This window comes from Orbicella franksi, chromosome 7 (genome assembly GCF_964199315.1).
Source record: "Orbicella franksi chromosome 7, jaOrbFran1.1, whole genome shotgun sequence".
NCBI classification, from domain to species: Eukaryota; Metazoa; Cnidaria; class Anthozoa; order Scleractinia; family Merulinidae; genus Orbicella; species Orbicella franksi.
In genome coordinates, this window is record NC_138151.1 from 14,087,706 (window position 1) to 14,102,969 (window position 15,264).

The following is a 15,264-nucleotide window of genomic DNA, read 5'->3' on the forward strand; positions in this document are numbered from 1 at the left end:
ATTAATATGTTATAAGTTCAATGAAAATGAAAACAGAATGAAAAAAAATTAAGTTCAAGATGTGAAATTTGACAAAAGAGAAAATGAAAATTTAATATAATGTTTGATAATATTTTTTTCAAAAGATGTTTTGTTTATAATTGGGCCTATAGGATTTAATTTTACTATTTTAAAGTTAAAGTTTATTTTTTAAGAAAAACTAGCAAAGAGAGAAAACTTGACCCAGTAGCACCCAATCAGAGAGACCCCCAGTGACTCAGCTCAATCTAATGTCATTTGTGAAAATCCAATCAGGTCAGACCAATGAAATTCAGTGACCTCCTCTGTCTATGCTTTCTCTAGAGATGCACCTTCCTTGAGTTCCACAAATCAGCACTCCTGTTTTACGTCCTTGGTTGTGGAACATTTCCTGACCCATTGACTACAAACAAGCATCTTGCTAGGCCGAAATTGATGGTGTGGTATTGTGACAAATTAAGTGAAACCCTAAAGACATGAAAAGCAAACTCCCACCTTCCTTCACACTGTCCACCCCATTTGAGAGCAAACGGCCAACACTTCCAAGTGCCCAACTGTCCCCGGCTTGAATTACAGGATCAGATAAAGTTTCCCAGGATTTCTCAGTTGGAATATCTCAGAGGACATCAGAAACACACACCTTCTCAGAGGCAGAGCTTCCACAACCCAGCACTGCAGGGACGTGACTGGCTAGATTTGTGTCTTGGTGTGTGTGCCACCTTCTATCCTGGAACTAAATGATAACCTAACAACTTTAGTAGATACAAGCAAGCTCATTAGCATTATAAATAGACTAATAAAGAAAAAAATGGTTCTTTCTTAGTGGTGGAAGTCCAGAAAAAAAAGCCGGAAACCTTAACCATGAGCAGGCTGCACTCAGGGTACTGAGCATAAATAGCATTTATTGTCCTCAAAAAAACCACGAGAATTTTTTGGAGCAATGGAGAAAGCCCAGAAATATAGTTCTAATAAATTCTGTGAATTTTTTGGAGCAACAGAGAAATCATTGAAAAAGTTTAAAGGAAGCCTAGGAGAGCCTTCATTGCAACACCAAGAAAGAACCAAGAAATTAGTGCATTAAGCTAAAGCAAGGTACATTGGTTTTCATCAACAGTCTGCATTGTGTAGGATGTAACATGTTTGTTTATACCAATGTGAGGGAATCAAGATTTGTTTCTAGATAAACATTAAAAAAGATAAGAACTTAGAAATAAAGTAAAGTGCAGACTGTTGATCTAAATGTGTTTAACATTAATATTAAATATCATTGTAAGGAAGAACGGAATAAAAAATTGAGAGATTGAAGATGAAATGAAAATAACACTTTGGAAACTGAAAATAGCCCAATTCTAAAATAAATCTGAATTGAAGACCTTCAAATTAAATTTTGCTTAATTGTAAATTCTGATAACATTTTGTCTTCAGTAAGATTGACTCTCAAAAACTTTCCTACAAGCAGGTGGTGTAATATTTTCTTGCTTACGTCCAAAAACATTATTTTGCATTAATGAAAATTTTGGTAAGTCTTGAAAGTAATCAATGATGCAGTCAAGAAGGTAACAAAGATGGCGTGAACAAACTTGCTTACAGCTGGAAATTTTGTTTTGCTTGAGATAAGTGAATGTTTTTTGGCTAGCAATAGTTAAAGTTTGTGCTAATGAGCTTGCAGATCCACTTCACTAAAGTGTGCATTAAGGTTGTTCAATCTATAATTAAAAATTTCCCCTTGTTTATGAATTAAAACTACCACCATCAAGCTGCCAAGCACTTTAAAATGGTAAAGATGGATCAAAAAGATCCATAGTCTGTAGTTTCCAAAGAAAATTAAATTCATTTCCTGCACAACTTTTAAAAGATTAATAAAAAAAAACATTTTATGATTATTTTAAGGAAGCTACAGTAAGTAGTAAGGTTGAGTGGCAGCGTGATGTTGATTGTTGCTCGAAAAGAGTTTAGTAGTGAAAATATTTTTGGCTTTTATGAAAGAACTACATTGTACACTAAGATAAGAAGTAATCATTTGGCAAGCTATCCTTAGGGCCGTGAAGTATTTGCTGGCTAAATTCTAAGAAGTCTACCAACTAATTTATATTAATTTTTTCTTAGCCTGTAATGAAGCACACCCCAATGTGAAAGAGCTGAAAATTGAAAAACTGGACATCCTGCATCCTCTCATGATTAATTTGCTGTAAGTTACATGTACTCAATGTGGTTCCAATTTTTAAGGTTAAGGATGGAACCTTAGCACATGCCTAATAAGATAGTTACCATTATTGAGCTCCTAGCTGGTTTTTTTCCTATAAAGATAAACATAACTTATGCAAATTTTTAAATTTGAGTCTTATCAGTAGAATTGAGACTTACAGGTGGCTGCCAAGATCAGTGCAAAGCCTCACAAGAAAATAATTTACTGGACAGGTGTCTTTCTTGTGTTTGCAAATAATGTGAATTTTGATTAATAAACTCTTGAAATTTAGTTGAAAAGTGAGTTTGTTGTTACACACTGTAATCTACAAAGAAAACTACATACAGTAGCAAAGACCTCTGATTCCAATCATTGACCCAATTGATCACATACAGTGTACATCTATGGTGATACTCAGTAGCAAAATGTTTGGAGACAATTTTCCTTTCAGAAAAAAAGCACTTATTTGAATAATGGTGGCACACACACTTATGTAGCATTAGATAATATTATGTGACTCAGTGCTAATTGTTGCATTGGTATGCAGCTTGTGCAGTTACGGTAGTCTGTGAAGTATTGGTGATTGTGGTACAGAGTTTGTTAGTTGGTAGTTAAGCCTGCAGCGTCAATGACAGTATCTTAGGTTTCAACTGAGGTGCTGAAGTCAGGTCTAGTTTTTTAGGTTTGTCCAGGTCAAGAATAACTCGGTTGTAAACATGCAAGTAGTTGATGTCAGATGTTGTCAGTTTCAATCCATCCATTGTTTGTCAAGTTTGTGCTGGTTCTGTTTGAAGTTTAATGTTTGTTGGTTGGCTTATTGAGGTCATGAAAAAGTCATTTGTAAGGTGTAAGTAGTTGTTTGTGTCAGATATTGTTACAGTTTGTGCTGGTTATGTTTGAAGTAACAAAATAATGTACAGTTTTTTGGTTGGTTTGTCTAGGCCATGAATAAGTAATAAATTTATAAGGTACAGTATAAGTGTGTAATTGTTGATGTCAGATAACTGTTGTCAGTTTCAATCCACCTGTTGTTAGTCAAGTCTGTGCTAGTTCTGTTTGAAGTTAAAGTTTGTTGGTTGATTTGTTTAGGTCATAAATAAGGCCATCTGTAAGGTGCAAAGTTGTCAGTGTTAGATGTTGTGAAGTGTCACTTCATCTATTGTAAGTCAAGTTTGTGTCGGTTCTGTTTGAAGTTAAAGTTTGTTGGTAGGTTTATTTAGGTCATGAATAAGTCATTTGTAAGGTGTTACAGGTAGTAAAACTTAGATGCTGGTGTCAGATGTTCTCTGTTTCACTCCATCTATTGTTAGTCAAGTTTATGCTGGGTCTGTTTGAAGTGAAAGGTTGTTGATTGATCTGCTAAGGTCATGAAAAAGTCACTTGTTGTTGGCATCAGTCAAAAGGTGTTTGTTCTACTAAGTTAGTGTCTGTATGAAAGGTGTTTACACAGTTTTACTTGCTCCAAACCAATGCAAGCAGTTTACAAAGAATCTACTACAAGAACCTTGTTGAAGACTACGTCAAGCTAAAGAAATAACCAGCTAACCTGAACGGGGGTTGTGGAACAACAACTGGGTGAAAAACCTCCCTGTACGTCCACTTGCTCCTGGGAGGAAAACCCCGGGCCAGCTGTACCCCACGTTCAAAGGCCTCCCGGGCAGGGCCAACTTATTCTGATTAAATAAAGTACTTATGGTACCATAAGCCATCTTGTCAATTTGTCTACTAGGTGGCTTGACTCTTTAAGCATCCTCTTCTCAGCCTGCACACTTGTCTTTTTCCTGGCCTCTGAGTCTGTGCTGTCTTCTGATGCGTTCTGTCTGGTCCAACATCCTGTAATGAATCAAGCAAACTCGATAGGTTATTTTGGAATCCAATCTGAGATTTAGAGAGCTTACAGGATGTATTTTGTATCACTTGCAAGGGTTTAGCTGTTGTCTTTCTTGACACCTACGCTTGGATAACAAGTCATTAAATGAAAAATGTAATAATTTTGCTTCCATGAACTACCTAATTTTAACAGCTAAGGATTCCTTGACTGTATATAGCTTAGTCCAACAATTAAGTCACCTGTAAACATGAATAAAACTGACTAATGCACACCACCCAAACTATATTGTTCACTCCATTGATTTTTCACTTTACTGGTAAAAATCTTTCAAGGTTCCTTGAGGATCCTCACAAGGATCTTATCAAGGATCAAGATCCTCAAAGATTCTGATAAAGATCTTTAAGGATCTTCATAAACTAAACACCCTGTCTGCAATAAGTGCACTGTATACCCAACAAGCATCCTGAGCTTCCCAATGAAATTATTTAGTTCTCAGGGCGGGATCATTGTTCTTGATTCTCAGAGCTATATTTTGTCCCATAAAAAGAATGAAATCCTAAAGATGAATGTTTAACAAATTCTTATTTTTATTTAACATATTGATGCCAGCTTTTTTGTGTGTCTGTCCTCTTATTGACGATAAAGTGCACCATAGTATTGTTACAGTAGCTGACGATCCACTTGGCAGTGCTTGTGGATCCAGTCTTCCTCAAATGATAATAGTGTGATGAAATTTATCATCAGTGAGAGGATATAAAAAGCAATTTATGACAACTCAATTCTTTTATTCTAGGGCATTTTTGATACAGCAAGCAATAATAATCTCTTAATAGTCAATGAGTATGCAATAAATTTAACAGTTATTCAATTGTAAATAAATCATTTGAATGTTACTGCTTAGTACTTAATTAACAGATATGTTTGCCTTGGTGTGATATTTCAAATACAGTCAAACCTCTCGTAGGCATACTGTAAGTGACCACCCAAAATGTCAAGTCTACTAAGTGGTTGCTTACGGGGGCTTAGACCATATTGGGTCAAAATTTGGCTCATTAGCATATGGTAATTGCAGAAACTTAGCCATGTTTTAAACGTTTTAGTCATTTCAAAAGTCAATTTGGGGAAAAATTCTGGTACTTCCCAATGAGAAATTTTGTCTCTTGTACCACCCAGGAATGTGATAATGCTACAACACTTTACTATCTAATTTTTGCTCTATTATTTGTCAAGTGGTCACTTACATGAGGTTAATAACAACAAAAAATTCAAACTTTTAGCCCTTAAAAGTGGTCGCGGTTGCTTATGAGAGCTGGTCGCTTACAAGAGGCTCCAAATATCGTGATTTGACTTGGAAACTTTTGGTATTTTGGAAAACTGGTCCCTGAGGAGAGGTGGTCACCTACAAGAGGTGGCTGCAATTGGAGGTTTGACTGTGTGGTTGATCAGGAACATTGCTGCATACATGCACAACTCTTGTAAAACAAGTGAACATTATGCTGGAAACTACAGTGGCCTGGACGGGACATCGACTGTTTTTTTCCTCCGCGACTTCTTTTATTGATCTGCGACTTTTTTATCCACGACCTTTTTTTTAACTGCACCTCTTTTTTTCTATCCACGCCTCTTTTTTTTTTTATCCGACCCTCTTTTTTTTGTGTGATTTTGTTTATTGTATTTGGTAGTGGATTGCTCTGTGGTGATTTGAAGACAGCATTTCAGTAGCTATGTTCCTCACAGTCATCTTAACCCTTATTTTGTTTCCATTGTACTGTAATTGTGTTTTGTCAGACTATCTTCCAGTTGTAGAAGAAACATATTTCAACAGGGATGAAGTGATAGCCACCTATTTTTATCTTGGACTTTCCCACAGTGAAATATTAGCATTTTTAAGTTGCTCTCATGGTGGTGGATCTAAATTTACACCACAACTTAAAAGAGGGCTCAAGTCTAAAAGGCCGTGTAGAAAAATGATGCGGGGGGGGGTGGGGGTGGGGTTACTTCCATAAATTTCGGATAGGTGTGTGCCACAAAGTATTTTAAACCCTGACCCTATTTAAGGATGAAGGACATTAAAATGACACCCTATTCCGAAAAATGACACCCCATTGGAGAGAAAATCAAAAACTAAAAATAGTGTGAATGGGTCAGCTTTATTTCGTCTCTGTAACATTGAAGTTAACCGAAGGTTCAGTTCTAACAGATCATTTGTTTTTCGTTTAGCTGGGCATTTACACACTGCAATTTTACCTGATATAATTTAGGTACCCTATCTAAGGACCACACCACAAACACAATGCCAACAGGGGCAAAAATAATACCCTATTTAAGGATCAAGAACCTCAAAAACCCTACCCTATCCCTCGGCACATACCTATATAACCCATATGTGGGAGTTTCCCGAAACCCTAACCCTAACCCCCCCCCCCCCCCCCCAGGGAGAAAGAATTATTCTCCTTTGCAGGAGGTTGATAAAGCTGTCAGAAAAGAAATTTCCAGAAGAGGGAACAAAAGATAATGACAGGACTACACGGACTCCCCTTGTGAATTAATAGTTTACATTGTACTGTCACGCAATCAAAAATAAAAATCGTAACCATTTAATAAATCAAGGCTGGGATATGATAGATGGTTGATATATAAACAACCTCACCAAAATGTAGGCCTGTGCGGTTATTCATTCACGCGATATTCAGAAAAGTGTTTTGCCCAAATTTATAGAGCTTTGTATGGAGACGCCATGTTGATGCCCTTAGCTTCGGAGACGCACGTGCATAAAGTAACAAAACGCCGTAAAGTAACAGAAATGTTTTCCCAATTCCTCTAGAGTTCCGACACATTGAAAGTAATAATTCTTCTATTGCAAGAACTGTTCAGTTAGCAAAAACTTGAGCGATAAATCCCCTTTTGGCCTATGCAAAAGCCCTCTCAGGCCGCCATTTTAATGTTGTGAACGCAACGCAAAAACTTGCAAATTCAAACATCCTCTATAACAAAATGACGAACCCAGTGTCAATCGTAAATGTTGTAAAACGTCAAGTTCTTAGAGGGTCTTATATCTGATGAAACTAAAACTTGGATGAATGATGACGTTGTCCGAAAGGAGAAAGGAGGGACCACCGCCTAAGCCAGGGAGTTTGACCTTTCAGAGCCAAGTGATTTTTCAGTGTAGGATTTCTTATCTTGACGTCCTCTTATTATCTCCTGTTGTCAATAACCCCAAGAGATATCCTGAATAAAATCGCTATACTCTACTCTTCAAGTAGCTGAGTAGCAAGGCAAAAACATGCCAGCAAAACTGGCAAAAAAGTTTTAAAAAGATGGCAAAGGAGACATCTTGTAATGATTTTTGCTGCATCTCACCCTGTTAACGTTCACCCTGTAGCAGTGTTCCAGCCAGAAAATGTTTCTTGAGGGCCAAAGTGACCCCTGAAGACCTTTTTTAGGGGCCAGTTTTTTAGGAAAGGGGCCAATAAATTCAAAGCTACAGAAGGAAAAATGCATCAGGGTACCAAGGAAAATAAAGCAGTTTATTAGGATCTAGGATAAAATTTAATAGTAAGTGCTTTTTGAAGTGTTTCTACTCAATAAATTTATTTTGAATCTGATACTAGTATGATCCATGCATTACAAGAGAACGGTCCTTAGGCATACATGACATAGTCAATGATCAAGGGTTTGCAATGCATTATGGGTGATTTCAAATTTGGAAGTTTTTTGATGTGAGATAATCAATACAGCAGAGCAAAAGGATGGATTGACTTCTTTTCTTATGTTGAATGTTTTAGAAGCAAAGATCTTTCAATATGATTGTCTAGAAGGACATAATGTGTGACAAAATAACCGAATTGATCGTCAACACAGAGAAATGTAGTCGCCATTATGGTGACTAAACTAGAATTTTCGCCGAATTTTAGTCACCAAAGATGAAATGTTAGTTACATTAGTGACCGTATTGGTCGCAATTTCAAGCCCTGGGATGGTTCTTGAAATACTACACCTGGTTAAGCCTGTAGTCTTGTAAAAGGAAAGGGCCAAATTGGCCCTTTCTTTGTTTTTCTGGGGGCCATCTCTGATTGCAATGCAAGATTCCTGCAATGGCGCGTTCTGTCGGAAACACTGCCCTGTAGGTGTGAATCTAAAAGTTATCGCAAAAATGTCAAATGCAGAGTTTCAACCGAGAATTTACATCATGTATTTGACATTGGAGATCATCCAAGTGTGGTAATATGTTTGCCGATAACAGCGGAAAGTTTCAGGTGAATGTCCAGTTTCAAGTGAAAGTCTGGTTCAATCTTTCAAATGGGCAGCAGAAAGGCCAAGCTCAGTGAATTCATATTCACTGAATTGCTCTTGGATGATGCTGTTGAGCGCCCATATTACACGCTCGCATTCGGGTTCGAGGCAGAAAGTTTTGCCAAACAAAACACTTGATAAATTTAAATCTTTCCAAAGTCTGTTGGCAGAATCGCAAGAACATTATGGCCTGCAAAGTGCAGTTTGCTCCGGTCACAAAGTTTTATATTGTTGGAAAGCGAGATAAACATTCCTGCAAGACATCACACATACACTGTATCTCAAATGTTGACAACACGTTGTCAACACTCCTAACATAAGCCAATCATATTTTTGCGTTGTGAGAGCAACACATAATTCAAACTCCCTGTCTTAGGCGGTAATCGCTCCTTTCGTGCTCCTTATCCCCAGGATCTTGCACGGCCATTTTTTTCTTGTGGTTTTCTTCACGTCAAGCACAACGGACTAAGCAAAAGAGGGACTACTCATAGTTTAATGTTATGTATACAGTAAGTGCATTCCTTTTGTCTCTCTTTACATTTATCAAAATTTTTAAATTAACTGAAAGTTATAAGGTAATAGGGTAATAGGGAAATAATAGGGTACATAGGGGTAATAGCTCCAAAGGAAATGGTATGTTAGCTTTAATTCGTTTCTCAGATACGTTTCATCTTGGTGTTCTGAAACATTTTTTAGTTTCTGAAGGCACCCATTACAGGCTTTCAAACATAGGGTACATGTCACAAAAACCATTTTTCAAAATGTTTTGCACCAAAGATTTCCTGGTTGAATGGAAAGCCTTGATATCCTGTCTAATTTTACTTGGAAATATAACATTATTATTAATGGCAAGGTGTTCCAAAGCAATGAGAGCTACGAGGAGATTCTCTCAGGTTGACATTGCTTTGCGTTAAATTTCATCAACAATATCTAGTAGCAAAGATGGTGGATCGTGTGTACTAAAGGCATCTGCAGTCGAGTGTCAATCGATAACCTGGATCAAGGGTACATGTATCGATTGACACTCGACTGCAGATGCCTTTAGTACACATGATCCAAGATGGTTACAAGACAGTGTATTTACCCAGTTGCTCAAGGTCTGAATGTTTTTGGTTTCCACTGTCTTGCCGGAGTTGTCCACTCATGCTCATCCAGTTTTCCACCATGTGTCCAAAATTGTCCACTGTGTATTCATGTTTGTCCACTGTCCATGTCCATCTAAGTGTATCCAGTGTCCCATCTTGGTTTTTCCACTGTCTGTCCATTCTTGTTCATTGCTGACTAAGTATTGAGAAATTCAGAAAAGATTCTTGTTGATGGTGGAATTATCAAGAACTCAGTCCAATGATTATCGTTGAAAAAAAAAAGACATTTATTGCAAAGAGATAATTTATACTCAGTTTTTTTAACAGATAAACCCAACCAAAACAGAAATGCCTACACTGCAAGCTATCTCAAATCATTAATAGGAGGAGTGAGTAACAGTGTACAGGTGTAGCTGTAATATTTAGTCAGCCTGATAACCACTGATATCAGATGATGTCTTGCATTATCAAGGCACCTTCCAAAATTAACTAGCAACCTCCCTAAAATGGAAGGTGTGTGCCTGGGGTATCTGGGGGCTTCCACTGTGGCCAGCCAGCCCCAGTGCCAGTAATGAGGACAAGACGACCTGAGGATAGCAAACTCTGAACGGTTTGATGACAAACACTAGAACTACAACACAATCGCAACAAGATGGTGATCCAGAACAAGTGAGAGAGATTGAGCAAACAAAACACACATGCGCAGCTAACAACGCCTGCTTGCGCAACCTCTTCTTGCATAAAAATAAAAATAGAACTAACATGGTCTAAGCCTAACAAAGGATGAGGTTAGAAATAACAGGGAGTTCGTTAACAGTTATACGATAAACACATGTTTCTGAAACGAGTGTTCGGACAAAGGGAAAGTCTTGCAGCTTCCAAAAATCATGCTTAGTAAGTTAGTCCAGTATGTATTCTTGCAAATACACTGGGGTCTGCGGGTGCACTGAGGTCTGGATTCTGAGATGGCAGGATCAGGCAAATCTGGTGCAACAGACTGGAGAGAGGGTGGGACTCACTGGATCTGTGAGGCTTGTGTCTGAGGAAGCAGTGACTCTAGGAGGCTCAGCCAGATCTGGACTATGTGGGTGTATAAGGTCAGGAGTGGCTTTTTGGTGCTTTTGAAAATGGTGCTATAAAAAGAAATGACCAGGATTGAATGTAGACTCTACAAACACACAAAATATGGCTGCTTGCATCTAAGCATGAACACGTGATGCCGAAACATGCTCTAATTGGGTGTCAAACGTGGCATGATTGGTCATCAAACATTTGAAGTTTAGCAGACCGTAACACGAACTTTTGCGCTCACGCAAACAGTTGGGAAAGTGCGTGGGTGAGAGATTCACTCATGAGAACCATGTTTATACACGGTCATACCTGAGTGGATTACTTACTTGTCGGATAAAGATCCTTCTTCTGTAAAGTTTTTTTATGAGACAGGATTCAATTGCCAGATAGTGGACATAGAAACTACGGTTACTTTCCTGTTGGGGAACATTCTGTTGACATGCAACGTTACTTATCATCCGCTAACATTACTCTCTCAATTTTTTTGGCTTGTATTGATAGAGTTAAGTACGCAAATATTGTTCAAGGTGTGTCAAACTCTACTGAATGTCAAATTTGACACAGGTCAGGGTTAATTTCTCTGAAGAAGTCTTCAATGTCCAATCTTTCTGCCATTTCGCGCACTGAACTTTTAGCGCAAAGAATCATGATGTATGGTCTGCTAAACTTCAAATGTTTCATGACCAATCATGCCACGTTTGACACCCAATTAGAGCATGTTTCGACATCACATGTTCATGCTTAGATGCAAGTGACGGTAATTCAATTTGTAGTTTTTACAACAGCTTTTAAAAAACTGCAAAACTGATGAGGCAGCCTCAATGAAAGTTACAAAGTAATGAAAATTTCAAAATTTATAAAAATCAAATGAAATTTAATAATAGTTACAAATTAAGGCAGTTCAAAGGCAAGGCTGAATATCTGGACTTGATTGAAACTGCATCTACCAAAATTAAACAAGAAGCTCGACACTTAGAACTGCACTGAAGAGCAGACATTACAAAGTTCCTAACAAGTCAATGATAGTTGTTAGCTCCTTAAAATAAAAAAAAATAAAGATAATACATGTAAACATGTATTGCCATATCCATCCGTAACGTAATACATGTAAACTAGTGCACTATAGCAAACAAGCATTCTCTAACGGACTGCCCTAAATATAGTTTTTGCTAAGCAGATTCATGTGCTTGTAGGAAGTGTTTTACAAGCCTCAGTAAGAATGGAGAGAAAGCCTAACTTCTTAAAGTGCCTAAATGAAAAATAATTGCGGCTTAATTGAAAGGCTTTTCAAAATACAGAAGAATGGTGTTTTACTTTCTGGAATATCTTTTATCATTTTAGAAATATTGATGTTTTTGTATTATGCAAATTACGAAAGTGATGGCGTCATAATTTGTGCAACTAAAATGGTAAAATACTGAATAAGGAATATCTCTGGAAATATTGGAGCAGTGTCCTTCAAACTTGGCACCAGAAATGCTCATCACAAAAGAAACAAAAAACACCTGTTGTGCTGTTGCCATGACAAGAGTTTTGTCCTGGTCCTGTCTTAATTAAAACTAAACTTCCCAGTTTTGTCTTAAACTAGGATCATCTACATGTACTCCCAGGAATCTAACTTTGAGTCACGCACCCAAACGGCAAAGAGCAAAGCGATCCAGCAAGAAGGAGTCTGGTGAAGAGGCGCCAAGAAAGTGAGCCTGCCTTGATCTCTGTAATTGTTTCATTTCTGCTTCCCCTGAGCAAAGTGAAATACCATTGGTCGACAACCAGGAAAGGCGAGAAAACTGTTAATCTACTATGTTTGATGAAGAGCGATTAGATCCCCATGGAGTTGGTAATTTACTGCATGCTCTCACAATAAAAAATAAGTTGTCCACATGCGGGAGTCAGAGGAAGAGTTGAGTACACATGTAACTGATGTTTTAAAAAAGTTCTAGGTTAAAGAAGGAACAGGAAATAGCAGTTGAACATATGTTAATGAATCAAGACGTACTTGATATGTCTGCATATCTAATATGTATACTAAATTGGCCACTCCCCATTGGCGCTTCTCAGGACCAATGTAAACAAACAATGATAAATAAATACTCAAATAAACATAACTAGGTTAAGGCAGACCAGTTGGCTATTAACAAGCGTAGCCGAGAAGTTGAATGTGACGTTATCAAGAACAACATCAGCTGGCAGTCAGAATGGGATGGATATGGCAATGTCACTACAGGTGTCATTTTGTTTCTTTTGTTGTGTACATTTCTGGTGCCAAAGATTTTTCTTTTCATAAGCACTTTAAGAAGTTAGACTTTCACTTCATTTTCTGTCAAAAACCAAGTTTACCATTTTATCTGTCAATATCTATTACTTTTTTGTCCTTTTTTATTTTTTTCATGTATTTTTTTCCTGTGAGGTTTGTGTAATTGGAAAAAAAATTTAAAAAGTAAACACAAAGTTGGAAAGATAAGTGTAGAAAATTTTAAATGCAACAGACTTTTTCATTATTATGTTGAACATTCTAGACAACAATCATCAGAAACCTATCACTTTTCCAAGCATCTATCATCCATACTACACAGTGCATGTAAACCTTTGAGTAAACCTTTTCCTTGATATCTTTATTTTTACAAACTGATTTTCTATTCACCTCTAAGCCAGGTGGCCATCCGGCATCCTGGGAAAGGCCACTTTTCAAGAGAAAATAAATAAATAAAGCGGAGATCTTGTTGATTTGCAGTCAGTAATTTCATAACAGTTCCAACAAAATCACTTGATTTCTATAATGATTCTGGAAATGCTTTTGAACACACCATCTCACCATCACCTTATTTGTACTTTAGTTTCCTTTGGTTACTTCATAGCTAGGTGAATACCGGGCACTCTTTACCCATTTACATCGATTTCACTGAAACGAATTTTGCGTAACTAGCACGAAGAGTTTCTCCTGGGAGCGTTGTTGGTAGCTACATGAAGTACTAATTTGTGAACCAGCACAAGTTGTTTATCAAATGTGTTCAAGTCCAGTCGATACATTTATCAGCTGAAAACCATCGAAAACACACCTGAGACACTTCAATTTTTCAAAATATTCTAGGGGGGCATGCCACAAGACTAATGGCTAAAAGCCTGTTTCTATCTCTCACCCAGGCACTGTTGCACCCTAGTTTGAAATGTAGTAAAAATATTTTACAATGAGGACATGGTATTGTGATAAAAATAAAGGTTTCCACAGTTTCTGGCACCATCTTGATTGGCAGGAGTGGAGAAACACAGTAAAAATTATAGTAATGTGAGTAAAAGTGGGAAGTTTGATACCCAAACATTTGAGGATCATAGGCGTACGGGCCGCAGGGGCTGGGGGGCTGCTGCCCCCCAAAATTTGGGCAAGTCAGTTTTTTTAAATTTTCAATGCAAATGTCTCTAAATTTTCCCACAAACCACAGTTCTATGTTATGGAGGAAAAAGGGAAAAGAAGTGAAAAAACAATTGCGGCTGTAATAGCTTACAATTTTCAGCTATACGTGAGAGATTGGCCACCCAGATGTGAGATCGAACAAATGCAAAGCCGTATTAAAGCTATTAAGAATGTCTCGGAGGGAGGGAGAGTTTAATATAAGTACGTTTTAACATCTTACGTGTCGGGTTCAAAATTTCCTTTCGCTAGCTACTAACTCAAATAAACCGTACCTTCCCGATATTTTTGCTCCAAACAAAGGCGCACGTGTGCGATACATGAAAGAATTTGAATTTCCCGCTTTATGTGAGACACTTTTCGGACACTCTAGGAAATTCAATTTAACCGAGTTAAATTTTACACTTTTCTAATGGCAAGAACGAGAAGATGACTGGGCATAAAAACCAATATTCGCAATTAAAAGTATTTGAGTTAAAGTTTAAACTTACCCTAGCAGTTTAGCATTTCAGCTTCCTACCGGGCTGTTGTTCATTTGCGAAGGTCAGCCAACGTGGTCCCCATTTTATGTGTTTTGCAGCCTGCTGAAGGCATAATTCTTGCATTGAGGTACAAATACACAACAGAAAATGCGTTTCGAAAGGCTAAAAATAGCAAAGGTAGTCTCTTCATCGATTGTTTGGCGAAAAAATAAGATTTTAACCAGCTCGAAGCTTCCGCGGCCATGTTGAGTTTCTCTTTCGTTCCCAGTCTTTCTTGTGTGAAGGAAACGCGGGAAAGACAGGGAAATTACTGCGTGAACGTGCGGTAAAATTCGTCTCTGAGTCCACATTTTTTCTTATATACAACACCAGGATAAACATAAAAGCATGGGGATTCTCAAGCTCCTGGCCCCTTCGAAACGCAGTTACAATACCGCTTAGTGATAAGTGAACATCGCTCACGCGTTTTCAACGCAACCGTGTTCCTAGACAAGAGTTGAGGAGATGGAGTGTTCACGTGACGTCATCAAATTCTCAAATCCAAAACTAAAGAGCCACTAAAGGTTTTATCCTCATCAGGCATAAGAGGTACTAAATTTATATCTGTTTACAACTTTCCAGCTCAATAGCGTCCTTCGTTTGGGAACCAGCGCATTTTGAATTTCGGAGTTTTGGCGGTGCGTGACATGAAGCTAAGATCGCGTTTGTCGAAAAATATATATACACTTATATCATCTCGTGATTTTTAGCCATTTTAGGGGTTAAAGTATTAGGAAAAGTGCTTGTGTAAATTTTTTTTTGGTTTGGTTTAGATAATCAGTCGACTGACATTTTGAGATGTCCGCACAAAAGGTGCCTTCCGAGTTTGCGTAATTTCTATAGGAATATTGACT

At 37.7% G+C, this 15,264-nt stretch overlaps 1 protein-coding gene across 1 annotated transcript; it reads right to left on the reverse strand.

Moving 5' to 3' along the window:
* Window positions 1–1,476: 1,476 nt before the first annotated feature.
* LOC145492133 (uncharacterized) lies at window positions 1,477–14,621 on the reverse strand. The gene is made up of 3 exons (XM_081471468.1): window positions 14,381–14,621; window positions 9,412–9,608; window positions 1,477–4,036 (listed from the first exon to the last, which is right to left on the reverse strand). The coding sequence occupies exons 2-3, from the start codon at window positions 9,590–9,592 to the stop codon at window positions 3,894–3,896; spliced, it is 324 nt and encodes a 107-aa protein (XP_081327594.1). The 5' UTR covers window positions 9,593–9,608; window positions 14,381–14,621; the 3' UTR covers window positions 1,477–3,893.
* Window positions 14,622–15,264: the final 643 nt, after the last annotated feature.